The sequence below is a fragment of the Polypterus senegalus genome, chromosome 8 (assembly GCF_016835505.1).
Source record: "Polypterus senegalus isolate Bchr_013 chromosome 8, ASM1683550v1, whole genome shotgun sequence".
NCBI classification, from domain to species: domain Eukaryota; kingdom Metazoa; phylum Chordata; class Cladistia; order Polypteriformes; family Polypteridae; genus Polypterus; species Polypterus senegalus.
Genome location: NC_053161.1, coordinates 170,531,527 through 170,558,804, shown reverse-complemented (window position 1 = coordinate 170,558,804; position 27,278 = coordinate 170,531,527). Strand labels below are relative to the sequence as shown.

Genomic DNA, 27,278 nt, shown 5'->3' with positions numbered 1-27,278 from the left:
ATAAATTCCATAAAAACACATTTGTTGCGTGAGATTGATGGCTAGAGCTGAGCTCCATTAGCAGCGGTGTTATTTTATCTTTTTTTTTTTTTTTTTTTACTATCATCTCAAGGTATCTTGTATTTATATTATACATGAGTATAAATAAGCATGAGTAGCAAACACGGGGTTCAGAAAGAAAAGGAAAAGGATAAGGATGCTAAACTTTCACTAAAGTCAAAACTGGCCTCAAGTTCATGGTATTGGCCTACCAGAGACTGACCTGGAACAGACAGGCAAAGGATTAGATCTGCCAGGACCTGACACTGCAGCATCGGCTTCAGCTGAAAGCAAAAGTGGGAGTGAAACTGTGAGCGAGGTGGCCAAGGAGAATTTGTCAATTCCAGGATAATTATTGGAACAGAGTATGGCCTCTTTTATCCTTGCTGTCAACTAGAGCTATTATCCGCTGTTTGTCAGAAGCAAAAACCCCATCTGGACTCATAAATTTGTCTACAGAGCACAGAGAAAACTGAAATGCACTGTCCGAGCTGAAGGTAATGATTGCTGCACTTGAAATACCTGGAGAAACATTTTAGTACTAAGTTAACTACAGCCTTTACAAAAATTCTAGAAATAATTAATTAAAAAATACAGGAAAATATGAGTAAGCTAGAGAGTAAAATTCGAATACTTCCTGCACAGCTTGAAGATGTTAAGCCAACGTTTATGACTCATATTAAAATAGTTGAACAATGGACATTCAATGCTGATGAAAAAGCAAAGGCTGCACAATCAGAATTCAAAGTGCTCGGTGACAAACTACAGTAGCTGTGCAGGAAGATAGATGTAGAAGGAACAACATCAGACTCAAAGGCCTCCCTGAAAAATAGGAAAGACAAAACCCGGTGAAATTTATAGCTGAACTGTTCTCTAAAATAACTGGACAGGACTTCAAATCAGACACTGAGATCTCAGCAGTCTACCGTATATAGATAGATAGATAGATAGATAGATAGATAGATAGATACTTTATTAATCCCAAGGGGAAATTCACATAATCCAGCAGCAGTATACTGATACAAAGAAACAATATTAAATTAATAATAAAGTAATTTAATAATTAAGTAATAAAAATGAAAAAAAATTAAAATAAAATTAATGTTCGCATTTACTCCCCCAGGTGGAATTGAAGAGTCTCATAGTGTGGGGGAGGAACGATCTCCTCAGTCTGTCACTGAAGCTACTCCTCTGTCTGGAGATGACACTGTTCAGTGGATTCTTCATCTTTGACAGGAGTTTGCTTAATGCCCGTCGCTCTGCCACAGATGTTAAACTGTTCAACTTTAATCCTACAATAGAGCCTGCCTTCTTAACAAGTTTGTCCAGGCGTGAGGCGTCTTTCATCTTTATGCTGCCACCCCAGCACACCACCGCGTAGAAGAGGGCACTCGCCACAACCGTCTGGTAGAACATCTGCAGCATCTTACTGCAGATATTGAAGGCTGCCAACCTTCTCAGAAAGTATAGTCGGCTCTGACCTTTCTTACATAGAGCATCAGTATTGGCAGTCCAGTCCAATTTGTCATCCAGCTGTACTCCCAGGTATTTAAAGGTCTGCACCCTCTGCACACAGTCACCTCTGATGATCACAAGGTCCATGAGGGGCCTGGGCCTCCTAAAATTCACCACCAGCTCCTTGGTCTTGCTGGTGTTAAGGTGTAAGTGGTTTGAAACGCACCATTTAACAAAGTCTTTGATTAACTTTCTGTACTCCTCCTCCTGCCCACACCTGATGCAGCCCACAATAGCAGTGTCATCAGCGAACTTTTGCACGTGGCAGGACTCTGAGTTGTATTGGAAGTCTGATGTAAATAGATTGAACAGGACCGGAGAAAGTACAGTCCCATGCGCCGATCCTGTGTGGATGCACACAATGTCAGACCTGCAGTTCCCAAGACGCACATATTGAGGTCTGTCTGTAAGATAGTCCACAATCCATGCCACAAGGTGCGAGTCTACTCCCATCTCAGTCAGCTTGTCTCTAAGGAGCAGAGGTTGGATGGTGTTGAAGGCGCTAGAGAACTCCAAAAACATAATTCTTACAGCACCACTGCCTCTGTCCAGGTGGGAGAGGGATCGATGAAGCATATAGATGATGGCATCCTCCGCTCCCAACTTCTCCTGGTATGCGAACTGCAGAGGGTCGAGGGCGTGGCGGACCTGTGGCCTCAGGTGGTGAAGCAGCAGCCGCTCCATGGTCTTCATCAGATGTGACGTCAGAGCAACAGGCCGGAAGTCATTCCGCTCACTAGGACGTGATACCTTTGGGACAGGAGTGATACAAGATGTTTTCCAAAGCCTCGGGACTCTCCCCTGTTCCAGGCTCAGGTTGAAGATGCGCTGTAGAGGACTCCCCAGTTCCAACGCACAGGCCTTCAGCAATCGTGGCGATACACCATCTGGACCCGCTGCTTTGCTGGCACAAAGTCTTTTCAGCTCTCTGCTCACCTGGGCTGCTGTAATTGTGGGTGGGGATGTCTCACCTATGCTGGTATCAGCAGAAGGATGGTTGGAGGATGCAGTACTCCGAGGTGAGAGTGGGTTACTGTGATCAAACCTATTAAAGAAGTTGTTCATTTGGTTTGCTCTCTCCACGTCTGTCTCGATGGCGGCACCCCATGGATCGAATGCCTCAAAGCCAAGTAGTGTTAATGGATGTTTCAACAAACTACAGGCTAAAGGCTTCATGTCCCATCTCAGACTAAAAGATGAGTTTCTATTTGAAAATAGCCACATTCGTATTTTCCCAGATTTCTCCCCTTCAACAGCTGCTAAATGCGCCGCTTACTACAAAATTAAACAGCACCTACACAAAGCCGAAATCAGATACAGTCTCTTGTACCCTGCCAAACTGAAAGTGGATATTGAAGGCCAGTTTTACATTTTTAGCTCTCCAAATGAAGCAGGAAAAGAGCTAAGAAGACTGATGCTGACGATCATGAGCCATACTGTGTTCTGGCAAGGCAAAGAAAATTCTGCTTGCAGCTTGCAACTTGGACCATTTGTAATGTAACATTTAACATAAATATATATTTTATTTCATTTTCAACCACCTCTCCTTTTTTCTATATATCTATCTATTTTGTAAACTTCAACTATTATATGATATTGAAATTTATTTAATTGAATATATGTACTTTTTGGCAACTACAAAGTAACAAGCTACTTACAGTGATTTTTTTTACTTCATAGCCTTTGTTTATATTGTATTGTGAATATACTGTGATATGTTATCTCATTCTCCATGGCAGCTGTTTAACATCATTCCCTAGGTTTATTGTCTGTGGACATTACTTTCAAAAGATACCTCAATTTTAAAATTTTCTGCACTGCTAATGGGATGTGTGTGGGGTCATTTTGTTCTGGACATACTCTGTCTCCTGACATGTCAGAGGACTGGGAGTTCATGAAGTGTGGTCTGCCACATTTGGTGAGGCAAACTGGGTGAGGGGGTGTTGTGGGGGGAAGAGAGCTTTGCTATTTATCTTTTCTACCGCAATAACCATTAGTGTTGACACAACAACAGGCTTCATAGCTATAACTCCTGGCAATAATATGAAATCTAGGTCAAAGGGACTACAAAATGTCAACACAAGTTCAGAAGCAAACAGTTAACTTTGTGAGGTGGAATGTCAAAGGTCTCAATTATGAATTAGAGAAAGAAAGTATTCACTCACTTAAGAGGTTTAAATGCAAAGACAGTATTTGTACAGGAGACTCACTTAATAAGGACCAGATTGACCAATTTTTCACTCCCACTATAGAGATAAAACTAGGGTTGTGGGAATCTTAATACATAGAATTATCTTATTTGGGGTGGCATGGTGGCGCAGTGGTAGCGCTGCTGCCTCGCAGTAAGGAGACCTGGGTTCGCCTCCTGCGTTCCCCTGCGTGGAGTTTGCATGTTCTCCCCGTGTCTGCGTGGGTTTCCTCCGGGCGCTCCGGTTTCCTCCCACAATCCAAAGACATGCAGGTTAGGTGGATTGGCAATTCTAAATTGGCCCTAGTGTGTGCTTGGTGTGTGGGTGTGTTTGTGTGTGTCCTGCGGTGGGTTGGCACCCTGCCTTGTGCCCTGTGTTGGCTGGGATTGGCTCCAGCAGACCCCTGTGACCCTGTGTTTGGATTCAGCGGGTTAGAAAATGGATGGATGGATGGATGGAATACTATGGCTGTTCCCTGGGCCATTATATTGTTACAAGTTAATTACAATCAGATGCATTACACTAATAAACAATATGTGATTAATTTCAGTGTATTTATAAAGCTGCGTCAGGAAAGGAAAGGATAACCACACAGGAACAGTAGCACTGCTTTGACGCAACATTGAAACTATTATGGCATCCCTTTACTGTCATAAATGCGATAATTACTGTGAAATATATTTATTGAAAAAGACAGATATATATATCATATTCATTAAACCATTTCCAAATGGAACAGAGTGCCACTGGGCATTGGTCAGAGAAAGCCCAGAGGCTGGTTCATTAATGACACAACCTGGTAAGAGTCAAATGTTATAATTTCACCTATCGATACCACAAAAATATCCAGTTTGGGAATTCAAATCAAGAGAAAGAGAAGGCAGAATAGTATGAAGGTTATTAATCTAAGAGCCATGCTCTATAGGCGTCTCTGTAGAAGTTAAGAAAATTCACATCCATTATTCCAAAATACAAAATGTACTTATTAATTTTATTTCTCTACATTTACTGTACCTTTTGAAGATGAGGATCAGCCAGTGCACACAGATATTTTGAAAGCACAGAATCTAAGAGTTAATAAAAGGTAATGTAGCACCAGTGTCAACCTGAGAACAGCTCTCATTTAGCCAACAGGAGTCACGACAGAGTCACTGGACCAGTAGATTCTGTGTAGCTCATGAAAGATCACATTCACATTCCCAGCTTAATTTTCCTAATATGTGCAATTGTTTCCTTTCTGTCTTTAATGTCAGGATATAAAACCTGAGTAATTAATAATGACATATATGGGGCTAGCAAGTGATTCATGCTAAAGACATTTTATGTAGCTATGCAGAATTAATATTTTATACTTACTCTAATTATGTAAACACTGAAGGTTTTTTTTTCTTTTTTATGTTAGTTATTACGCTACACTAAACTCCTATGTACACATGGTTGTTTTATTTCACATTGACAATAAACACATTTCTCATGATATCACACGTATAATAAAAAAAAAATCAATTTAACACATTTAACATATTAACCTATTTAACTCTTACAATTTTTACTCTGTCTGCATGGCCAAACTTTCTGGACAGTCAGTGGGTTACACTAAAATCGGTGGGCTAACAAAACACTAACAGCAAAACATTATGCTCCTTTTAAATGGTATACCATCAATTCTATTCCAATTCAAAGGTAAAACAGTCTTATTAATTTTATCAATGTATTTATGGAAGGAAAATTATGAATTCTTTAACCCATAACTTCCTGCTAAAGCCAATTCATACAAATTAAATTGCTGATGTCTGATATCTTCCACACATCATCAGGGCAGGAGTGTTGAAAATGCTGAACCTGTGGAAAAAGGACAACCTACAGTTCAATCCTCATTCTCTGTTCTCTGCGTTAGGTTCACAAAGGATAATAACAATGAAAGTTTACCAGCTCTTTTATAAAAACATTTCCAATTCATGTATATGTATATCTATCACATTTGGAGCTGGAGTCTATTCCAGCAGGCATCAAGACCAAGGTGAGGACAATACCCAGACAGGACACAAGCCTATTACTGGGCAGACACACACAATACAATTTGTTTTCGAAGCAACACCAATTCTCCTGATCTGCATGTCTTTGGACTACAGAAAGAAACCAGAGCATCCAGAGAAACACACAAGGGCTTGGGGAGATCATGCAAACTCCTCGCAGGGAGCACTCATGTTGAGAGTGTTGCTTCAAGGCAGAATTACTAAGCACTGTGCCACCATGCCATCCCTATTTGTCATTCACTCAATGCACAAACATAATGAAAAGATTTGCTGTAATGAAAATGTATCTGATTAATCTTTGGCAAAACATTTTAACATCTTAATCCTACTTACATATTTTTACTACTTTAACTGTGTTAACACCTTGTTTCCAAATATCATTTTATCTCAGATTAGTCAAGTAAACAATCTTCCTATGGATAGTTTTCAAATAATATGCATAAACACACATAAATGTAAGCATCATGAATACTCAATCTCACACACACACACACACACACACACTCCACAAGTAGCAGCATTTTGTTTGTGTCTCCTTTGTACTTTATGCACATTAAAAGCAGCATTTTCTCACAGAGCCTGACCAGAACCCTGAGAAAAGATACTGCACATATAAATATATTCTTTTTGTTTAAAGAAATGAGGAGGCATTTTATATTTTGCTAATATACATATTCAATCAATTGTAAACATTTGACCCACATTACTTCAGAGCTTTTTTAATTTGCCTATAGATGTTTCTTATTCTATCAGCACAATAAACTTATTAGTTTTCAGTAATTGCTTTAACAATTTTAATATCACCATACTTAAATACTTACCATACTTACCTCTTCTACGCGGTGGTGTGCTGGTGTGGCAGCATAAAGATGAAAGACGCCTCACGCCTGGACAAACTTGTTAAGAAGGCAGGCTCTATTGTAGGATTAAAGTTGGACAGTTTAACATCTGTGGCAGAGTGACGGGCATTAAGCAAACTCCTGTCAATCATGAAGAATCCACTGCATTCACTGAACAGTGTCATCTCCAGACAGAGGAGTAGCTTCAGTGACAGACTTTTGTCATTGTCCTGCTCAACTGACAGACTGAGGAGATCGTTCCTCCCCCACACTATGCGACTCTTCAATTCCACCCGGGGGAGTAAATGCGAACATTAATTTTATTTAAATTTTTTTCATTTTTATTACTATTTAATTTAATATTGTTTCTTTGTATCAGTATACTGCTGCTGGATTATGTGAATTTCCCCTTGGGATTAATAAAGTATCTATCTATCTATCTATCTAAAATGAGTGTACAATTATACTTCAAACCAGGAGATCTACTGATCTTCACATGGCCCTTGAGATGCATTGATCTTTGATTGTTCCTTCAGTTGAATACTGTTATTATGTTATTTTGTAAGATGCCTTGTTTTTTGTTTAATTTGTAGTCTTCTGTAAATCATCTTTTTTTCCCCTTCGTCAACACTTAATACCCCAGAATGGCAAAGCAAAAACAGAATGACAATTACCACTGCAGCAGTCAAATAACCAGGGCTTTATGGAAGAATGTTCAGACGACACAGGAAAACCTGCTCAGTTAACACAAAAAGATACTAGAAGGACACAAAGACATAAAAAAAAATCTGTGGAGTGATGAAATGAAGGTTGAACTTTCTAGTCTCACATGAGGCTGTGAGCTTGTTATTTTTTGTTTTTTTTTAGTAGCAGGTACTGGGAAACTAGACAGAGCTGAGCGAAGGCTGAATGGAGTCAAGTTCAAGAAAATCCTTAATGGAAACCTGCTCCAGAGTAATCTAGACCTCAGAATGTTCCAGAGGTTCACCTTCCAACACAACAAAGGAAAATACAACACAGGAGTGATTTAGAAACAACTCTGTAAATGTTCTGAATTTCAGCAGCCTGAGCCCAGAGCTGAACCTAATCAAACATCTCTGGAGAGACCTAAAAACAGCTGTCCGCTGATGGACACCATCCAACCTTAAAGAGTTTGAGAGACAACCTGTAGAGAAAAATGGCAGAAAATCCCCAAATTCAGGTGTGCAAAGCTTGTCACAGCAAGCCCAGAAAGAATCCAGGCCATAATTGCTGCCAAAGTTGGTTCAAATAAATAAAGAGTAAAGCATTTGAATATTTGTTGTGGCTGGAATTCTCAGGGGTTTTCAAATTGTTCAACCAGAAATGATTTCCAGAAGTTAAGTATAATTCATTGTACCAAAAAAAAAAAAAAATCCTACACGCCACAGTCCAAAAGTTTTACTGAAAATTCAAAGCAAACAATTCACACACAAAAAAGAAGTTGATAATAAACAAACACAAAAAATTAAAAATTTTATAATGCTCCGTTTAAGCCTTAAGTGTCTAGATTATGTTTCTTAATATTTCTATATGTTATCTCCTACACTAGGACCTACATTTGACTAATGTGCATACATTCAGAAAACTACATGTATATGTCCTTAAAGTCTTTCTGTTCATGTTTCTTTACAGATGTCTAATTTTAACTTGAGGTCATTCTATTGTCACACAAGGGTAGAACTGAACATTAAAAACATTCATTAACTTGTTAGCTTATGGGAGTAAAACAGCATCTTCCATTATTTATGTGAAAGCTAAATTCTGTTTAACTCTAGAATCAACGAAGCCTACTAAAAAACTCGTAATCCCGGGCGACCTTAAATTCCTTCGCACCTCTCCATCAGCATCTTTTGTTTTGCAAATGTGTTGATTAGCACAAGCAGCAAGTGGCCTGCTATCCCAACATGGACAAACTTCTATTTTAGGTATGTGTTCAGCATTTCTTGCCTCTCATTTTGTGTCATCCTACACTTACACAGATCTTTGTAAACACAGAACACAAATGAAATGTATGTATTCCAAAAATGATATATTATTTACCCTACACAACTCCAGGCACCTCACACCAAGATAAACACACTTGAACTGGGAGAAGTTTGTGACTCACTTCAGCTCCATCTCCTGGGGGAATGGGAGAGCAGGCTGCTTGCTGCTTGTGCTAATCGACATATTTGCAAAATAAGAGATGCTGATGAAGAGGTGTGAAGGAATTTAAGGTGGCCTGGGATTACAAGTTTTTTTGTAGGCTTCAGGGATTCTAGTGTTAAACGAAACAAACATTAAACAATTAGCATTAACTTAACTGTTTCACACAGTCAATAAACAGAAGGCGAGTGACTATCAAAGATTCTGGTTCATTGCAAAAGGTGACATTAAACCCATGGCGGAGGTCATTAAGGTGGTGCTTAATGGGTTTAATGGTAGGTAGAATAGCAGGGATGATAATGAGCCTCCTTGAAATATTCCTTTTTTTTTACGATGCTCAGAATAGTGATACGTCTTTTATTATGGAGGCGTTGCAGAGCAGGGTCAGTTTTGTATAGACTTCTCTCCTCTGTGACTTCTTTTGTGGCGCTGAAGAATGCCGCTTTGTGAAAATTTTTTGCCACATTCAGAACAGCTATATGGCCTCTCTCCTGTGTGAATTCTTTTGTGGATCAGAAGATTACTCCTGTGACAGAATTGTTTGCCACATTCTGTACAACCATACGGCTTCTCTCCTGTATGAATTATTTTGTGGCTCTGAAGAGTGCTTCTTCGGGAAAACGTTTTGCCACATTCAGAACAACAATATGGCTTCTCTCCTGTGTGTATACGTTTATGGGACTGAAGCGTGCTGTTTCTTAAGAATCGTTTGCCACATTCGAAACAACAATATGGCTTCTCTCCATTGTGAATTCTTGCATGGCTCAGAAGATTACTCCTGTTAGAGAATTGCTTGCCACATTCAAAACAGCAATATGGTTTCTCTCCATTGTGAATTCTCGCATGCCTCAGAAGATCACTGATGCTATGGAATTTTTTCACACACTCAGAACAACAATATGGCTTCTCTCTTGTGTGAATTCGTTTGTGCCACTGAAGAGTGCTTGTTCGTGAGAATAGTTTGCCACACTCTAAACAGCAATATGGCTTCTCTCCAGTGTGAATTAATTTGTGGCTCCGAAGATGGCTCCTGTCAGAGAATCGTCTGCCACATTCAGAACAGCAATATGGCTTCTCTCCAGTGTGAATTTGTTTATGGCGCTGAAGATTGCTTCTTTGTGAAAACTGTTTGCCACATTCAGAACAGCAAAATGGCTTCTCTCCAGTGTGAATTCTTTTGTGAATCTGAAGATTTCTTCTTTGTGTAAACATCTTACCACATTCAGAACAGCAATAAGGTTTGTTACCTGTATGAAGTATAAGGGAAAATAAAAGCTTACTTTCAGTCTATGCCCAATTACCGACATTAAGTCATAACATTAAATACATGCTGGTTAAATTTATAAACAAGACTTGATAAGCAATCTTAAAACCTTAGTCGGACGTGGATAGATACTCAACTTCATTATTTTGTATTCTGCATTATAACTGCTCACCAAATGAGCACAAACACTGGAGAAATGATGTAGAAAGAATAAACTAAATTAATCATGGACAAGATTGTTAGTCACACTTTTTTCACTATATTACAGAACTGCATCAATAAATATTTATTAATTCAAACTCGTGACATATTTATTGATCGATTAATTGATTTATGTATATAATAACTTGAAAACTGCCAAAAGTTGTCCAAAGTGCTTTACAAGGAATAAAAGCTAATATTTATACAAAAATCAAGATAGAGCTAGCTAGCTAGTAATCCACAAATGAGGAGGAGGGGATAGGTGGGTTGTAAGAAGGGTGGATTAGTTTAACTAGGAGAAGGTAAAAGTAGAAATTCAGGGCTAATACTAAAAATGGCAGAGAAATGGCTGAATCATGGCTATCAAATGAAAAATCCGTTAACAAACATTTAAATATAAACCCAGCATATGCAGGCTTAAATAGAAGATGAGTTAAATAATAAAAAAGACTTCATGACCAAAACCCTCCAAACCCCACCTTATTGTCTCAAAATGCCCTCAATACTACACTGCTTCATTGTAATCAAATGCAACTGATGAAGAGTTCTGACAAGGTACATAAGGCAATAATAAGTCTGACATTTAAGGAAACACTCAGTACAGTTACAAGTTTTTTTTTCCCTCTTTACTTTGTCTTTATTCACACCAAATACTACAGATCTACTTGAGCAATGAACATGAGTGATATATTTAAAAATAAATTAAATTAAGATAAAATAACATGAAAATGTATCAAAAAACAAACTGAGAAACATCTGCCTTTAGTAACAATCAGTTGTTGGCTAAGACGTAACGCACTGTTAATGGCACGCACTCTCCTTACAGTTCACACAGATTCACAGCCTCCTTGATTTTTGACCTGCTACTTGATTTCCAGTATTAGAAAAATGAAGTCATTTCAATCAAATGCCAAGTCTGTTACAGTCAGTCCAATAAAAGTCCCCTCTTAAATGTCTGCATGTATGGAACATAAGACAAAACTTCAGACATGCAGCACATGCAGAGCTCAACAATAACTTTTAAAAGTGGCTGCCAGGCATGACGTTTTGGGTGTTGGAACTTTAAATATGGTTTCTATATTTAACTGTGCATGTCTAGAGTAATTAAATTGCAAAACAATCATATGTCAGCTTGCTTTATTTTCTGCTTTACAGCATTGTGTTGTGATGTGTTAACATGTCAGAATTCCGGCTCTGTGCCCACCCAATCTTTGTGTCGTGTGGTTTGATCAAACCTAGCCCATGAAGACTGGGGTGGCATAATCCAGATTACTGAGCAATTCTTCAAAAACTTTTTCACTTCTAAAATCTCACTTCTTAAAATTTTAAGCACAAGATTGTTACTTTCAAATGACTTACGGCAAGTTGAAACGAAAACGAAATACAGCAGCTCACAAATGCAGCAGACGTCTCCTGTCGCTGAAGGTAAGTTAACCATAGAAGTGCAAACAAATAAAATAATAATAATAATAATGGATGGAGAAAGCAATTATGTAAACATATTTAAAACTTAATTGGACTAATATTATCTGAAGATCATTTTTGTAAAGAACGAACGTTCTCAACTTTCCCCTGAAAGCTGTTTAAACTAATGAATTACACAGGAAAGGTGCAGCTGCCCTAACTGATATAAAAACAGGATGGGTTTAGAAATGGAACTGCAGTTGACCTGTGGACAGAAGATCAGAGATGCTGGGCAGGCAATAAGGACCACGCTGACCAATAATTGCAAGATTACAGTGTCCACCTTGCTGATCTCTTAGTGGTATAACATATCTGTAGAATGGAACTAAAACCTTTAAGATAATTGTCTCCTTGCATATCCCTGTTACACAATAAATCAGATCCTTCCTACATTCTTATTTTTATAATTTATTAAATTACTGTGTTTTAACTAATATTAATTGCTAGATAGGGAATGTATTTCAGTTGCTTTTCTCCTTTCATCGCATCACATTTTTAGTGATTTTATGCTACTGTTGGTCATGTTGTATTGATAGTTATTTTTCACATGCTAATTGGGAACTACTCTATTAAGTATACTTTCAAAAATATTATGTTTAAGAAAACTGAACAGTCACAGACCCTCCACCACTAACACACATCAACTGATGCCATTTCAGCATCACTTGAATGGGAATCATCTGTGTATGAAAGGTATCGAGACATCACAAGCCTATTTAGGTGCTGTTAAAAACCACATATTTAAAGCTGTCTACTAACATGTTTAACTGCATTCTACTATCACAATTATTTTTTAATATGACACTTCATTACAAAAATATTTAATAAACAAAAATGTGATAAGTGACAAATGGATGAAAGAAATCAAACAATGGGAGATGCTCTTACTTTCATATCAGTTATTTTAGTCGCTGAACGCATCTCAATTTTACGCCACGCAGACCTTCACTAAGTTCTTGTCCACTTTGTAGGCGATTAGCATTTTGTGGTTTTTTGCAGATAGGACTCTTCTTTATTTTAAAAGGATTTCTGCGGCCTTGCAAGTGATTGGCACTTAGTATGTTTGCTGGGAGGTCTTCTTTTTTTTATTTAATTTATTACTTAATCTTCAAATACTGGCACCTTGCTTTAAAAAATTATGTCAAGTGTTTATATGTGCACTCACTAATTTCCTTAGGCACTCAAGGATACATGTTATCTGGCCCTGGTGATATATTAGATTTCAGTCTGTTTAATTTGTGCAACACTCCTCCATCTACAATTTTCAAATCACTCGGTGCCTCCTTAGGAGTCCCTGTGATGGCTGGATGGTTTCCACTTCTTCACATGTAAAACTTAAAAAAATGTAAGTTAAGAGCATTAGCTATTTCATTGTCTGTATTTCTTAATTCTCCTTTAATGTTCCTGATACACTTCACCTCCTCATTGACTATTCTTTTACTATTTAAATACTAAAAGAATTTCTTTGGGTCATCTTTCACTTCACCTGCAATATTTCCCTGTACCTGCCTTTTAGCTTCCCTAATATCTTTTCAGCCTGCTTAGTGTTACATTTTTTTTCTCAAAAAGAAAAGTTAAAACGGTTGCATTTTTTGGCTTGAAAAATGACATATTTATTAAATTTCATCTTTCTACTGTAAAGCATGTAAAACACAAAAAGTTCAAAGTCATAAGTGTAGAAATAATAATAACAATGAATAATAAAAATAATGCTAATACTGTATATACTGTCAAACTGTGTCGTTTGTGCGGTGTATCTTGAAGCACGAACTACACAATCCAACGTTACGGTTGGGACAATAGTAGAGTGATTAATAACAGTTTTAGTCTTTGCATCTGCACTCCTAAAAATTCTGAGAACTTTTGTTATATTATGGTCACTTGACCCTAGTGGTTCAAACACGTCTACACCCTCAATTCTATTCTGATTATTGCCAATTACTAAATCCAGACAGGCCTCACCCCGTGTTTGTGCTTTAACATATTGAGTTAAAAAACAGTCACTGATTACTTCTAAAAACTCTTGTCCTCCGCCATTTGCAAGGTTATCCCAATTAATATTTGGGTAGTTAAAGTCCCCCATGGCTATAATATCCCCGTGTAAGCTTTCCTTTTTAATATTACTAAAAAGGCGTGTATTGAAATTATTGTCTGCATTAGGTGGTCTATAGCACACTCCTAAAATAAGACCTCTTTCCCTAATGCTTTCCAGGTGAAGCCACATGTCCTCACTGAGATGGGCTCTTCGTCCTAGCATTAAGGCAACCTGTTGTTAATGTGTTTTTTCTTTTACTTTTACATATAAATGTTTGGTTAGAATTTACATTACTGTGCATTTTTATTTTTACACTGTTGTCTATTGCACCATGCACAGTTCTAAACATGGCCTGTCCTGAACCCCCCCTCCCCAATTCCCTAGTTTAAACAATCCTCAACTAGCCTACACATACGCACCCCCAGTACATTGGTGTCCCTTCAGTTCAGATGTAACCCATCACAGCAGAACAGGTCCCATCTGTTCCAAAAGAAGTCCCAATGCCCCATAAACCTATACCCTTCTACCCTTCACCAAGATATGATCCACACATTAAGCCTTCTAATCTTCTCAATCATAACTGTACTGGTGTGTGGCACAGGGAGGACTTTAGAGAATACTGCCTTGTCAATTCTGCTCTTCAGCTTGGCACCTGTTTAAATTTGGATCACAGAACTGATAGACTACCCTTATGTATGGCATTTGTTCCAACATGGACAATGACAACTAGATTCACTCCCCTTCTGGCCAAGAGCCTATCCACCTTTTCAGGAAGGTCTCCCACCACTGCACTCGGAATGCAGCACAACATTCAAGACTCTCTGTCTCAGAAGCAAACCTGTGCTTCAATCCCCATAATGAATGAGTCCTCAACTGTCACTACCTCTCCTTTCCAGGAACTGGTTTTGAATTGGCCCATTGAGGCACCTCATCCCTGCTTACCAACCTCAGAATCTTCAGGGACACCCTCCAGCTCTGGACGTACCTGACAACTTCCAATTCTGGCGTTGATGCCACCAGACAGTGTGCACCCTTTACCCTGTGCCTTGTGACACAACCCCACCTTGCTCTAACTGTCTGGTCTGGAATCTCCTCCCACACCACCTTAGCAGTACTTGCTATCTCTCTAAAGGACACCTGGGCCAGGGGTGCTAACTCTGTACTACAATGTAGACCTGCCATCTCCTACTCCATTTCAGCCACCCTGAGCTCAAGGTGCTGGATCAGCAGGCATCTTCTGCAGATGTAGCCCTCATAGAAGACTGGCTCTTCCAAGCAGTCATCTAAAAAGACCAACATCCAAGAAGACTTGCATTGCACTGGCCTCATTTTTAAAATTTGAGTTAGGATTACTAAAACTGTATTTTTTTTATTCTTTTAAAATTAATTGATTTAACTTAAAATGGCAAAATATAAAAATATTTAGTCCAAAGGAATGAAATTAAAGAATAATCTTTACCTAGAGTGATCGAAATAATAAATGGGCACCAAATGTGAGTTTGATGGCTACTGTCCTATTCACAGAGTTTATTAAGGGTATTAAAGTCGCTCCTCAATAACTAGAACTACTTTGGTAAAAGCAAACATAGTTTGGTGAGAAAGTAGCATATAATCAAAGGTGTTGCTCTTTTATATGTGCTGTGACGATACCAGCATGTTTGTTAGGGCTGGTGATAATGAGTCTCTATATAGAGAATCTTATGCAGAATATTATGGAGTGACTGGCAATTGGCAGCACTCGAGACTTTGTCTGGATAGGATTGCTGTGTGTGTGTATGTGTGTGTGTGTGTGTGTGTGTGTGTGTGTGTATCTGTGTGTGGCCTAATCTTCAAAGGCAAGAGTAAACAAACCCAATAAACGTTCCAGGTAAGTCTCACAAATTTCATAATGATACAGCAGCATCCAAAGAAACAAAGTTTTTAGGACCAAATGTTACATTTGAATTATCTTACATGCAGAATGAACATACAGAACTACTTTCCAGCTTCTCGTTCTCCACACACACACCACTCTGGCAGAGGGACACCAGAAAATGAGAGAGTAAAAACGACCAAGAAAACACAATGATTAATAATAATGTTAATAACAGCAGTTAGGTTTAGGCCAGTAAGCTTAACTTACACCACAGGTAAATTAATGAAAGGAATAATTAAGGAAAAGACTGAGTGACACATGGCAAGAACAGGAGTGTTACGGAACAACCAGCATGGGATAGAAGAGGGAGGTCGTGTTTTACTAACATGTTGGAATTCTATGAGGAGGCAACAAAAGGATATGATCAAAGTGGAGCTTATGATATTATTTATCTTGACTTTCAGAAAGCATTTGATCAGGTGCCACATGTGAGGATGTGCGTCAAACTAAAAAGAAGGAGTTCAGGGCGATGTTTGCAGATAGGTGCAAAATTGGCTCAAAGAGTTATGGTGCAAGGAGCCTCATCAAAATTGGCTGTCATTAAGAGTGGTGTCCAGCAGAGGTCAGCACTGGCGCTGCTGCTATTTTTAATTATATATATATATATATATATATACAGGCAGTCCCCGGGTTACATACGTGATAGGGACTGTAGGTTTGTACTTAAGTTGAATTTGTATGTAAGACAGAACAGGTACATTATTTTAATAAATGCTATTGTTGACTGACTGTAACCAACGGCTCTGCCAATGAATGATGGAGTTTCACCACTCTCTGACCTTTTTATCATTTCTACTTTATTTTCAATGGCGATGGTTTTTCTCTATCACCAGCACTTGCATCAGATTTGTGTTTCAGAGACATTCTTGAAGGGTGAAGACCAAAGGTTAAGATGAGCTCTTCTGTGCAGCACTGTACACGCTATCACAGCAGGAAGGCACCCATTATCAGCACATCTGATGAATAGGGTGGTCCAGATCTAATTATGCAATTTTCATTACGCAATAACATATTCAGTTTATTACATAGAAAATTACCCGAAACATCCCGGACCTTCGAGAAGTGTGCGTACTGACGACACGAAGAGTCGTCTTCACGCCAGACTAGAATTGTCCCTGCATAAATCAAAGTCATCCAGACGATCTTGATCTGCATAATTAGATCTGGACCACCCTGTACTGACAAAAGAGACAACTTCCTGCTATGTATGTAACAGTACAAGCAGGTTTGCTATTGAGAATGAATGGGGGCAGCGAGGGGCGGTTCACCAGCCCACCACACAGTCACCTCCACTACAGTATGCTGCCTGCAGCGTCTGCAACACCACCGACCCCATTCAACACACAGCCATCCGAGGCACACTACAATGCTACCCCCCGCTGCCCCGTTCACCCTCAATAGCCTCCGTTCAGCCACAACCGGGTTACCGCTTTCAGCATTACCAGCCGCCCACCGAGAACGAATGGGCAGCCGTGTGTGGTTGGCGGGCAGCGAAACCGCTTGCCGCTGGGAGCCACCCGAGGGACACTACACCACACGAGCAGAAAAATCGCACCCCCTTCAGCCACCGCACAGCCACTGCTTGCAGCATCCCCAGGCAGAAGATGACAGAGCGGCAGTAACTGTGGCGCATGCATCGCAGATGCAGCCTCGTTCATACGTCATAGGTCGGATGTCCGTAACCTGGGGACTACCTGTATATATCTTTATTACAATAAAAAAATCCTGGAACAAGACAAGACTTCTTAGCCTGAGATGAGACTTTTTCAGAGAGATACTTTCACATCCCATGAGAGGAGACTTTGTGCCAAGAGATTTAACCATGCCCGAGGCCGGAAATGAAAGACAAAGAGTAGATGACAAAGTAGAACGTCGTAAAGAATTCAGAAACGTTGGCGCGATACACATGCAGAGAAGGTTAGAGATAATGAAAGTAATAAAATTCAAAAGTCTCAAAAAAATTATAGTAAAGATCGCATTCGCGCAAACAAACGGAAATTATTACTCGGTGAAATAACGGAACAGCGAAAAGAGATCGAATATATTGTTCAGATTTAAACTTTAAGTCTGAGACTTGTAGATCATCTAATCTGTGTTGCCATCAGGGAAAAGTAGTATTTCTTCCCAATGAAGAGGCGTATCCACGAGAATTAAAAGATTTGTTGTTTGGTGAAAAAGAAATCCACATACGCGAGCAGCAGAGACGCAAAGTGGCTGGCATGTAGCACAGGCCGTGGGGTTTACGAGCGAAGCAAGCAGGGGGTGAAGCCCCCTAGTGTGTGTGTGTGTGTATATATATATATATATATATATACACACAGTACAGTCCTGCGGTGGGTTGGCACCCTGCCCAGGGTTGGTTCCTGCCTTGTGCCCTGTTTTGGCTGGGGTTGGCTCCAGCAGACCCCCGTGACCCTGTATTCGGATTCAGCGGGTTAGAAAATGGATGGATGGATGGACACACAGTACAGGCCAAACGTTTGGACACACCTCCTCATTCAATGTGTTTTCTTTATTTTCATGACCATTTACAGCACTCCATCACTCTCCTTCTTGGTCAAATAGCCCTTACACAGCCTGGAGGTGTGTTTGGGGTCATTGTCCTGTTGAAAAATAAATGATTGTCCAACTAACCTGACTTCTGCACAAAACAACTGCTGGTCCCAACCCCATTGATAAAAGCAAGAAATTCCACTAAATAACCCTGATAAGGCACACCTGTGAAGTGAAAACCATTTCAGGTGACTACCTGTTGAAGCTCATCGAGAAAATGCCAAGAGTGTGCAAAGCAGTAATCAGAGCAAAGGGTGGCTATTTTGAAGAAACTAGAATATAAAACATGTTTTCAGTTATTTCATCTTTTTTTGTTAAGTACATAACTCCACATGTGTTCATTCATAGTTTTGATGCCTTCAGTGAGAATCTACCAATGTAAATGGTCATGAAAATAAAGAAAACACATTGAATGAGAAGGTGTGTCCAAACTTTTGGCCTGTACTGTATATATATATATATGTATATATATATATATATATATATAAATTTGGATAGAAATATAAATAACAAGATGGTTATGATACCAAACTAGGCGGATTGGCACATAATCTGGAATCCATTAAATAATTACAGAGGGATTCAGACGGCATACAGGCTTGGGCAGATTTGTGGCAGATGAAATTTAATGTCTGTAAATAAAATAAATAAATAAAAGTATTGCACATGGGAAATACACCTTATGAGAAGGATTTAGGAGTCATAATGGACTCTAAGTTATCGACTTCCAGACCATGTTCAGAAGCCATTAAGAAGGCTAACAGAATGTCAGGTTATATAGCGCCTTGATGTGTGGAGTACAAGTCACAGGAGGTTCTGCTCAAACTTTACAGCAATCTGGTGAGACCTCATCTGGAGTACTGGATGCAATTTTGGTCTCCAGGCTACAAAAAGGACATAGCAGTGCTAGATAAGGTCCAGAGAAGAGCGACTAAGCTGATTCCAGGGCTAAAGAGAACGAGTTATGAGGAAAGATTAAAAGAGCCAACTGAGCCTTTTCAGTTTAAGCAAAAGGAGATTAAGAGGAGTCATGTTTGAAGTGTGTAAAATTATGCAGGGAATTAGTACAGTGGATCGAGACTGTTATTTTAAAGTTTGTTCATCAAGGACATGGGGACATAGCTGGAATTTTTTAAGGGGAAATTTCACACAGACAATAGGAATATTTCCCTCACACAGCGCCACAGACACATGGAATAAGTAACCAAGTAGTGTGGTATACCTTAAAACAGCCAAACCTAAAACTTAAAAATATTTTTATTTTATACTTACTTTCTTGATTCTTATTTGTAGGTGGTGGTTGATCTTGTGGTGTCCTAACTGATGAAATTTCCTCAGTCCTGTTTGGGTCAGGCTGTAGTAATTCAGACTTCACATCAAGGGAAGACTCTGGGGATGAACAGCGTCGGCTTTGAGAAGAGACCAACCCGCTCACCACTCCACCTTGACACCCATCATGAAGCTCTTCTTCCTTGACACTCTCAATACTTTTATGTTTGGAAGTCTCAATGCTGATAGACTTCTCTTCAGCCTTTTCTTTAATGCCCACTGACCACAGTTTGCTGTCCTCATTTACGCCCAGTCTCTCATTTCTGGAGTGAACAGACTCCCATTCACATTCCTCCTCCTTAACATTTACAGTCTTTGTCTCCATGGTATTCATGTCAGCCTCACAAGTTTCCTTCTTCAAATCCAACTTGATGTTACAGGAAATGGGAACATTTTGTTTCTCTATGTGGAAAGAATGATTTAATTGAATCAAAATTGCACTTTCCAGATCTAAAGACATTTCAATTTCATGTTAGAAATATCCTTTCTGTTTAAGTCAAGTCACACAACCCTTAGCATATTAACAGTAAAAAAAAACAAAAAAAAAAAAAAACTCTTTATATCAAGTGGTCTCAAACTCCAGGCCCTGAGGGCCACAGTGGCTGTAGGTTTTCCCTTTTCTTAATTAGTGACCTTTTTTTTTTTTTTTTACTGCTAATGAACTTCTTTTGAACTGATTTTAATTGACTTGTTCTTGAAGACTCAGACCCCTCAATTGTTTCTTTTTCTTTAATTAGCAGTCAAACAATAATCAGATATAAAATGACCCAAAACACAACAGCAAACTGCGTTGATCACTCAATACCTGAAAATGAAGAAAGATGAAGGTCTCAGGAATGCTGATCTGCTCAAGTCCACACAACATTTTAATGGTGCTCTTAGAAAAGAGGAAAATCAATAATTTTGGAAATGTCTGCTATTGCACAATGAGAGCAGCAACAAGCCATGGTATTAAAGAACAAGTTTAATGAACGACAAGACTCGACAGTCTAATTAAGCAACCGGTTGGAGAGAAATTAGTTGGAGTTTAAGGCCGTGACTTAGTTGGTCTTCTGTTGGCTCACTCACTACACATTTAATTTCTGTTTGGGTGCCATTTAAAGAAAGAAACGAAGAAATTCGGAGGAACAAATTTTTAAAAAAGTCAATTAAAATGAAAGGAAAAGGGAATAATTAGCAGCAAAAACTGGTCACCAATTAAGAAAAGGGTTAGAATGAAAACCTGCAGCCATTGGGGCCCACCAGGACCACAGTTTGAGACCACTGCTTTATATCAAACTATGGGGTTCCCCCCTGCTCACTTCACTCGCCAGCTACTTCACGTCTCTGTCGCTCGCTCCTCTGAAACCCCCTCTTAAACTGTGATACAATGGAAACAAATAGGTTTTTTTTTACCTCCTCTTTGCTCGGTTAGCTGCTGGATTGCTGCTGCTGCCATACTGCATGATCTGCATCTCGTGCGGCACTTCAAACATTTAAAAGTCTGTATAGCAGCTGTCCTACTCTTTGTCTTTTATTTCCGGCCCTGGGCTGTGGTTAAATCTTTTGGCACAAAGTCCTGTTTCGTGAGACGCGAGTTTTTCAAATGTTTTAGTTAATAACTTAAAAACGGGACAAGAACTTGAAAATCTAACAACATCACAATCGATAAATTCTGAAAAGAATGACACCAAACATATATATGTAGGTTTTAAAATAAGCCCGATTTAAAGTGTGACAAAAAACAGGACATTAAAAACGTCATTGTTGCACTTCCATTGCACTTTTAGGCTTAGGATTTTATATACAGTGATCCCTCGCTATATCGCACTTCGACTTACGCGGCTTCACTCCATCGCAGATTTTAAATGTAAGCATATCTAAATATATATCAGGGATTTTTCACTGGTTCGCGGATTTCTGCAGACAATGGGTCTTTTAAATTTATTGTACATGCTTCCTCAGTTTGTTTACCCAGTTGATTTCATACAAGGGACGCTATTGACGGATGGCTTAGAAGCTACCCAATCAGAGCATGTATTACGTATTAACTAAAACTCCTCAATGATATAAGATATGTTTCCCGCGCGGTGCTTGATTGTTTGCTTTTCTCTGTCTCCTTCACTCTCTCTGAGCCTGACGGAGGTGGTGTGAGCAGAGGGGCTGTTTGCCTAGAGGATACGGACGCTCCTCTAAAAAATGCTGCTTTATCACGGTGCTTCGGCATACTTAAAAGTCCAAAAGCACGTATTGATTTTTTGATTGTTTGCTTTTCTCTCGCGCTCTTTCTCTGCTCCTGACACGCATTCCTTTGAAGAGGAAGATATGTTTGCATTCTTTTAATTCTGAGAAAGAACTGTCATTTCTGTCTTGTCATGTAGCACAGTTTAAACTTTTAACTAAAGGGTGTTATTTCCTGTCTAGAGGGCTCTAATAATGTTAACAGGGTGGGAGAGTTTATAAGGGCTTAAAATATATAAAAATAACCATATGGTTTCTACTTCGCGGATTTTCATCTATCGCGGGGGGTTCTGGATAGCAACCCCCGCGATCGAGGAGGGATTACTGTATATATTGTGGGGGACGGCCAGGACACCTCTTTGGCACTGGATCCGGGGGAGCAGCCATGGTATGCACACTATGTCCCCCAGAACACTTGGTGGCAGCCCCTCTGGGTTCCATCGGGGCCACAATTATGTTACACTGGAGCTCATCCTTGTTGGGCTCTGTGGCCACTGCCAGGGGGAGCTGCAGTGCTTCCTGAGCCTGTGTGTTGGGGTTCAAGAATCGTGTTACTGGTTATGATGAGGAATGTTTGCACAAGTAGGACCTTGGGACTGTGTTAAGACACAGATGCACGTCAGGAAGGGGAAGATAAAAGGGAAAACTTCACTTTGTTCAAATGCACGGCCTGCAGCAGTAGAAGGTGACAAGCAGGTGAAATAACAGGTTTGCTAGCTTAGGCTAAAATGTGTAATTTATGAATCTGACGCTCGATTTTTGGTGATAGGGTCAAGCAGAGACCTCTGTGTGTTAAATTAATAAAACTTATAAAAATATCTACTGTCCTATGAGCCACTAATGATGTTGGACTGAACTAAGTGATTAAGAACAAAACAAAACAAAAAAAAAAAATACTTCATATATAAAAGTTTCAAAATACTTTGTTCTATTTAACTGTGAACGTCTCATCTACATAAGTAAATAGTTCACTTGAGTTGGAGCTACTATGAATTATTTCAGTGTTTAAATGTAAAAACAGATGTGTTTCTTGTATTAATTAAACTTAAAATACATCAACTGGATGTATATGACAGCTGAGGGGGAACTAAGTACAGCTATACTTTGTTATCCCAATAAAGACAGTTTAAGAAAACATCTGATAGAAAATTCTCAGACCAAAGAGACCCCCCTTAATTATCTTCAGTGGAGAAAAAGATGTTCCCAGTACATCCTTAGTCGCCAACCAATTTTCCCCAAATATAATAACAACATGCAGAACATTCCACCAAGGATTTCTGCATAAAATAAAGCATTTTAAACACAAATTAGATAGATAGATAGATAGATAGATAGATAGATAGATAGATAGATAGATAGATAGATAGATAGATAGATAGATAGATAGATAGATAGATAGATAGATAGATAGATAGATAGATAGATAGATAGATAGATAGATAGATAGCTTTATTAATCCCAAGGGGAAATTCACATAATCCAGCAGCAGTATACTGATACAAAGAAACAATATTAAATTAAATAATAATAAAAATGAAAAAAATTATAATAAAATTAATGTTAGCATTTACTCCCCCGGGTGTAATTGAAGAGTCGAATAGTGTGGTGGAGGAACGATCTCCTCAGTCTGTCAGTGGAGCAGGATGGTGACAAAAGTCTGTCACTGAAGCTACTCCTCTGTCTGGAGATGACACTGTTCAGTGGATGCAGTGGATTCTCCATGATTGACAGGAGTTTGCTTAATGCCCGTCGCTCTGCCACAGATGTTAAACTGTCCAACTTTACTCCTACAATAGAGCCTGCCTTCTTAACAAGTTTGTCCAGGCGTGAGTCGTCTTTCATCTTTATGCTGCCACCCCAGCACACCACCGCGTAGAAGAGGGCACTCGCACAACCAGTGGTAGAACATCTGCAGCATCTTACTGCAGATGTTGAAGGATGCCAACCTTCTCAGAAAGTATAGTCTGCTCTGTCCTTTCTTACATAGAGCATCAGTATTGGCAGTCCAGTCCAATTTGTCATCCAGCTGCACTCCCAGATATTTAAAGGTCTGCACCCTCTGCACACAGTCACCTCTGATGATCACAGGGTCCATGAGGGGCCTGGGCCTCCTAAAATCCACCACCAGCTCCTTGGTCTTGCTGGTGTTAAGGTGTAAGTGGTTTGAAATGCACCATTTAACAAAGTCTTTGATTAACTTTCTGTACTCCTCCTCCTGCCCACTCCTGATGCAGCCCACAATAGCAGTGTCATCAGTGAACTTTTGCACGTGGCAGGACTCCGAGTCATATTGGAAGTCTGATGTATATAGATTGAACAGGACCGGAGAAAGTACAGTCCCCTGTGGCGCCCCTGTATTGCTGCACACAATGTCAGACCTGCAGTTCCCAAGACGCACATATTGAGGTCTGTCTGTAAGATAGTCCACAATCCATACCACCATAATGTCTACCTAAATATGTCACACTTAACAGACTTACTACATTTCTATTTGTGTACAGTACACAAGTAAATTCAATAATTACTCTGATAAAAATTGGATAACAATTTCACTTTCTTCTAAACTGGACTGAACATGTGCTGTAATTTAAATAGTCAAGGAAATGCTTAATAATGTAATAAATGCAATAATTATGAGAAAGCAAAAACACATCATTTTTAAAGAGTTGAAAGCACAAGACGCCACACTGTGAACAGAAGAGATACGACCACAACGCGCTGTTCATCCTCTCCCTTCTCTGATGGACACGTCAACGGGTTTTCAATTTGGATAATGAATCTTAGCTACAAACTGTCAAGGTGTAAACATGATTTTTCAGACGGAGAGAATAGAAATAGGGAGAGATAGCAGTATTAGTATGGCACATAAAGGCCAGCTTAGCGTGTGAAAAGGCCTCATTACCAGAAAGTGCCATTCATAAGGTGCTTTACGGAAATTACAAAACTGGGAGTATAATACATTCACAGCGACAAATGGAACAATGTGATGATGACAGACATCGGGAGAAGTAGGAATTCTATTTCACAGAATTAAACACCCATCATCAAAGGAGTTTTACAAATCACATAATTATAGGGCATTCTGAATAATTGTTTCTCTGAGGCTAAGGATCTGCGCCAGTAATCGGAAGGTTGCCAGTTTGAATCCTGTAAACGGCAGAAAGGATTCCACTCTGTTGCAGAGTCCTTGAGCAAGGCCCTTAACCTGCAGTTGCTTCATCATGGGTATGACGTTAACCTGCGTCCCTGACAGCAGAGAAAACTCACAGGTTGAAAAAAAACCTCACACTCTTCCATTCCATCTGAACTAGTGTGGTGCTGAGATGTCACCCGTTGCACGGCTGCCCTCGGGTCCTAATCTGGGATGCTGAGGTGGCTTGTTGTGTGGTGGGTGAGGTGATGCTCTGTATCAGCGCATGCTTCCAACCTCTGAATAATTGATTGGTTGATAATTTATAAGCCAATTATTAAGTTACTTGAATGGATCCTCACATACAAGGACATGTACGGCGTCAATTTTATTGCATGGTATCTGTCAATCATTTTCAAATGGGTGGGAATATATTTGAAATACCCAATCACAATGTGTTCTTCTCCTTTAAACTTCTTTTGAAACTTTTCACTTATCATAAATGATTTAAAGTGTTAAATGATTATGTTTATTCCCTTATACTGTACTGTAACGGGGTAGGTATATTTAATGTAGCGTCTTGTATATTAAACATAATCAGAAACAGCACCCTTCACATTGTGCTGCAAATTTGTACAGAAGAATATTAAATGAGTAAAAGACAAATCGATCCGTTCATTGCCTTATCGATTTATCTAATTTGGGGTATCCAGAAGGTGACAACTGCCACATTTTAAAGGAGCTTAAAACGCACTCATCACAGTGAACTACAAAAGCTTACATTTGTACAAGAGAAGGCTATAAAAATAAAAGTCAATCCATCCATTTTCTAATCTGCCTGCCTGTCTAATAGCCCTCCACATCATAAATTAGACATTACATGATTTTGGGAACAGACGTTTATGGCAGCTGCCCCAGCATTCTCCCTTAGTTGAGTAAAACGGACATAAGAAAATTGTGCTCTTTATGATTCTGTTGAGAACGATGGTAGATTCGACGCTACCCGTGTTTTGTGCGTACTGCTCACCTAAAGTCTGAAGCGTCACGGCGTGGTCATTTTACAGATCAGGCGTCACGGCGTGGTCCATATACGGACGCTTTCTGCTGCACGATCTCCCAAAGTCAGTTTCAGTTACAGTTTGATTGAATGTCGCTGGCAGTGGGGTCATTCACGGGGGATCACTCTTCACTGTAATTTGAATCGCGCCACGCCGCTACTCGCAGCTTCATGTGGCGACCCCAGTCTCTCCCCGCCCCCGATCAAATCACTGAATCACGCCGCGCCACCCCGACGCTCGCAGTTTCACATTGAGAAGCCCTACTACCTCTACGCCCCCAAAGGCTTCAATCGAATGTCACTTTATCACGCAACTCACTATGTCATGAGGATATGAGGGGGAAAAAAAGCTGTTTCAGCCTGTTTATTTTTCTCGGTATAATTCCCAACTTCCCTTCCACTGAAGGGAGACAGCGCAGTCCGATATTTTACACCGCATTTGTAATCGCGCTCGTTTCCACCTTCCAGGTATGAAGGGTGTTAAGAGTTCGCCCCGAACCCCGATTACTTACCTCTGTCTGTCTCTTGATGATGGCATTCTTTCTAAATTTACTTGCTCCTCTGCCTCACTACATAGAAGGCTACTGTGGAGGAAAGAAGCGTGCAACAGCAAGAAACGGGGAAAAAAGTACTTCCGGTAGAGGGCGAACGAAATGCGTCAAAATAAAAGTCACAAATAACTTTATTGATCTGAGGTTAAGGATTATTGTTATCCATCCATTATCCAACCCGCTATATCCTAAGTCACGGGGGTCTGCTGGAGCCAATCTCAGCCAACACAGGGCGCAGGGCAGGAAACAAACGCTGGGCAGGGCGCCAGCCCACCGTAGGGATTATTATTATTATTATTATTATTATTATTATTATTATTATTATTATTATTATTATTATTTGCAGAATAATACGTGTGTTTGAATGCAGGGAAAACAACCTTTACTTTACAATGTTCAAATAAGTGAGGTGTTTGATGCATTTTGTCATATTTGGCAATAGCATAATGTCGCGCCGGAGCCGAGAGCCACAATGGATGGATTATCTTTTCTTTACATGTCGCTTTAAGGAGGTCGGCTTGCCTTTTGCGGCACTAGTTGGAAAATTATGCGACTGTGCAGGCGTGCCATTAATATAGGTGCCCCCGCCAATCGTAATGCTTGCTCATACGTGGGTGACTCACCCCTCACGAATATAACTTGTCAGCGTCATTACAATAATGGGTATAATTAATATATTTATTACATTAATAATATATATATAAACTTCTCCCCAGACCATCACTGACCCACCACCAAACCAGTCATGCCGAATGATGTTACAGGCAGCACAACG

General features: G+C 39.6%; 1 protein-coding gene across 1 annotated transcript; it reads right to left on the bottom strand.

Moving 5' to 3' along the window:
* Window positions 1-9,118: 9,118 nt before the first annotated feature.
* Window positions 9,119-26,564, bottom strand: LOC120533429 (zinc finger protein 501-like). Its single transcript, XM_039760312.1, has 3 exons — window positions 26,465-26,564; window positions 19,489-19,947; window positions 9,119-10,031 (listed from the first exon to the last, which is right to left on the bottom strand). The coding sequence occupies exons 2-3, from the start codon at window positions 19,877-19,879 to the stop codon at window positions 9,169-9,171; spliced, it is 1,254 nt and encodes a 417-aa protein (XP_039616246.1). The 5' UTR covers window positions 19,880-19,947; window positions 26,465-26,564; the 3' UTR covers window positions 9,119-9,168.
* Between the last annotated feature and the right edge of the window lie 714 nt (window positions 26,565-27,278).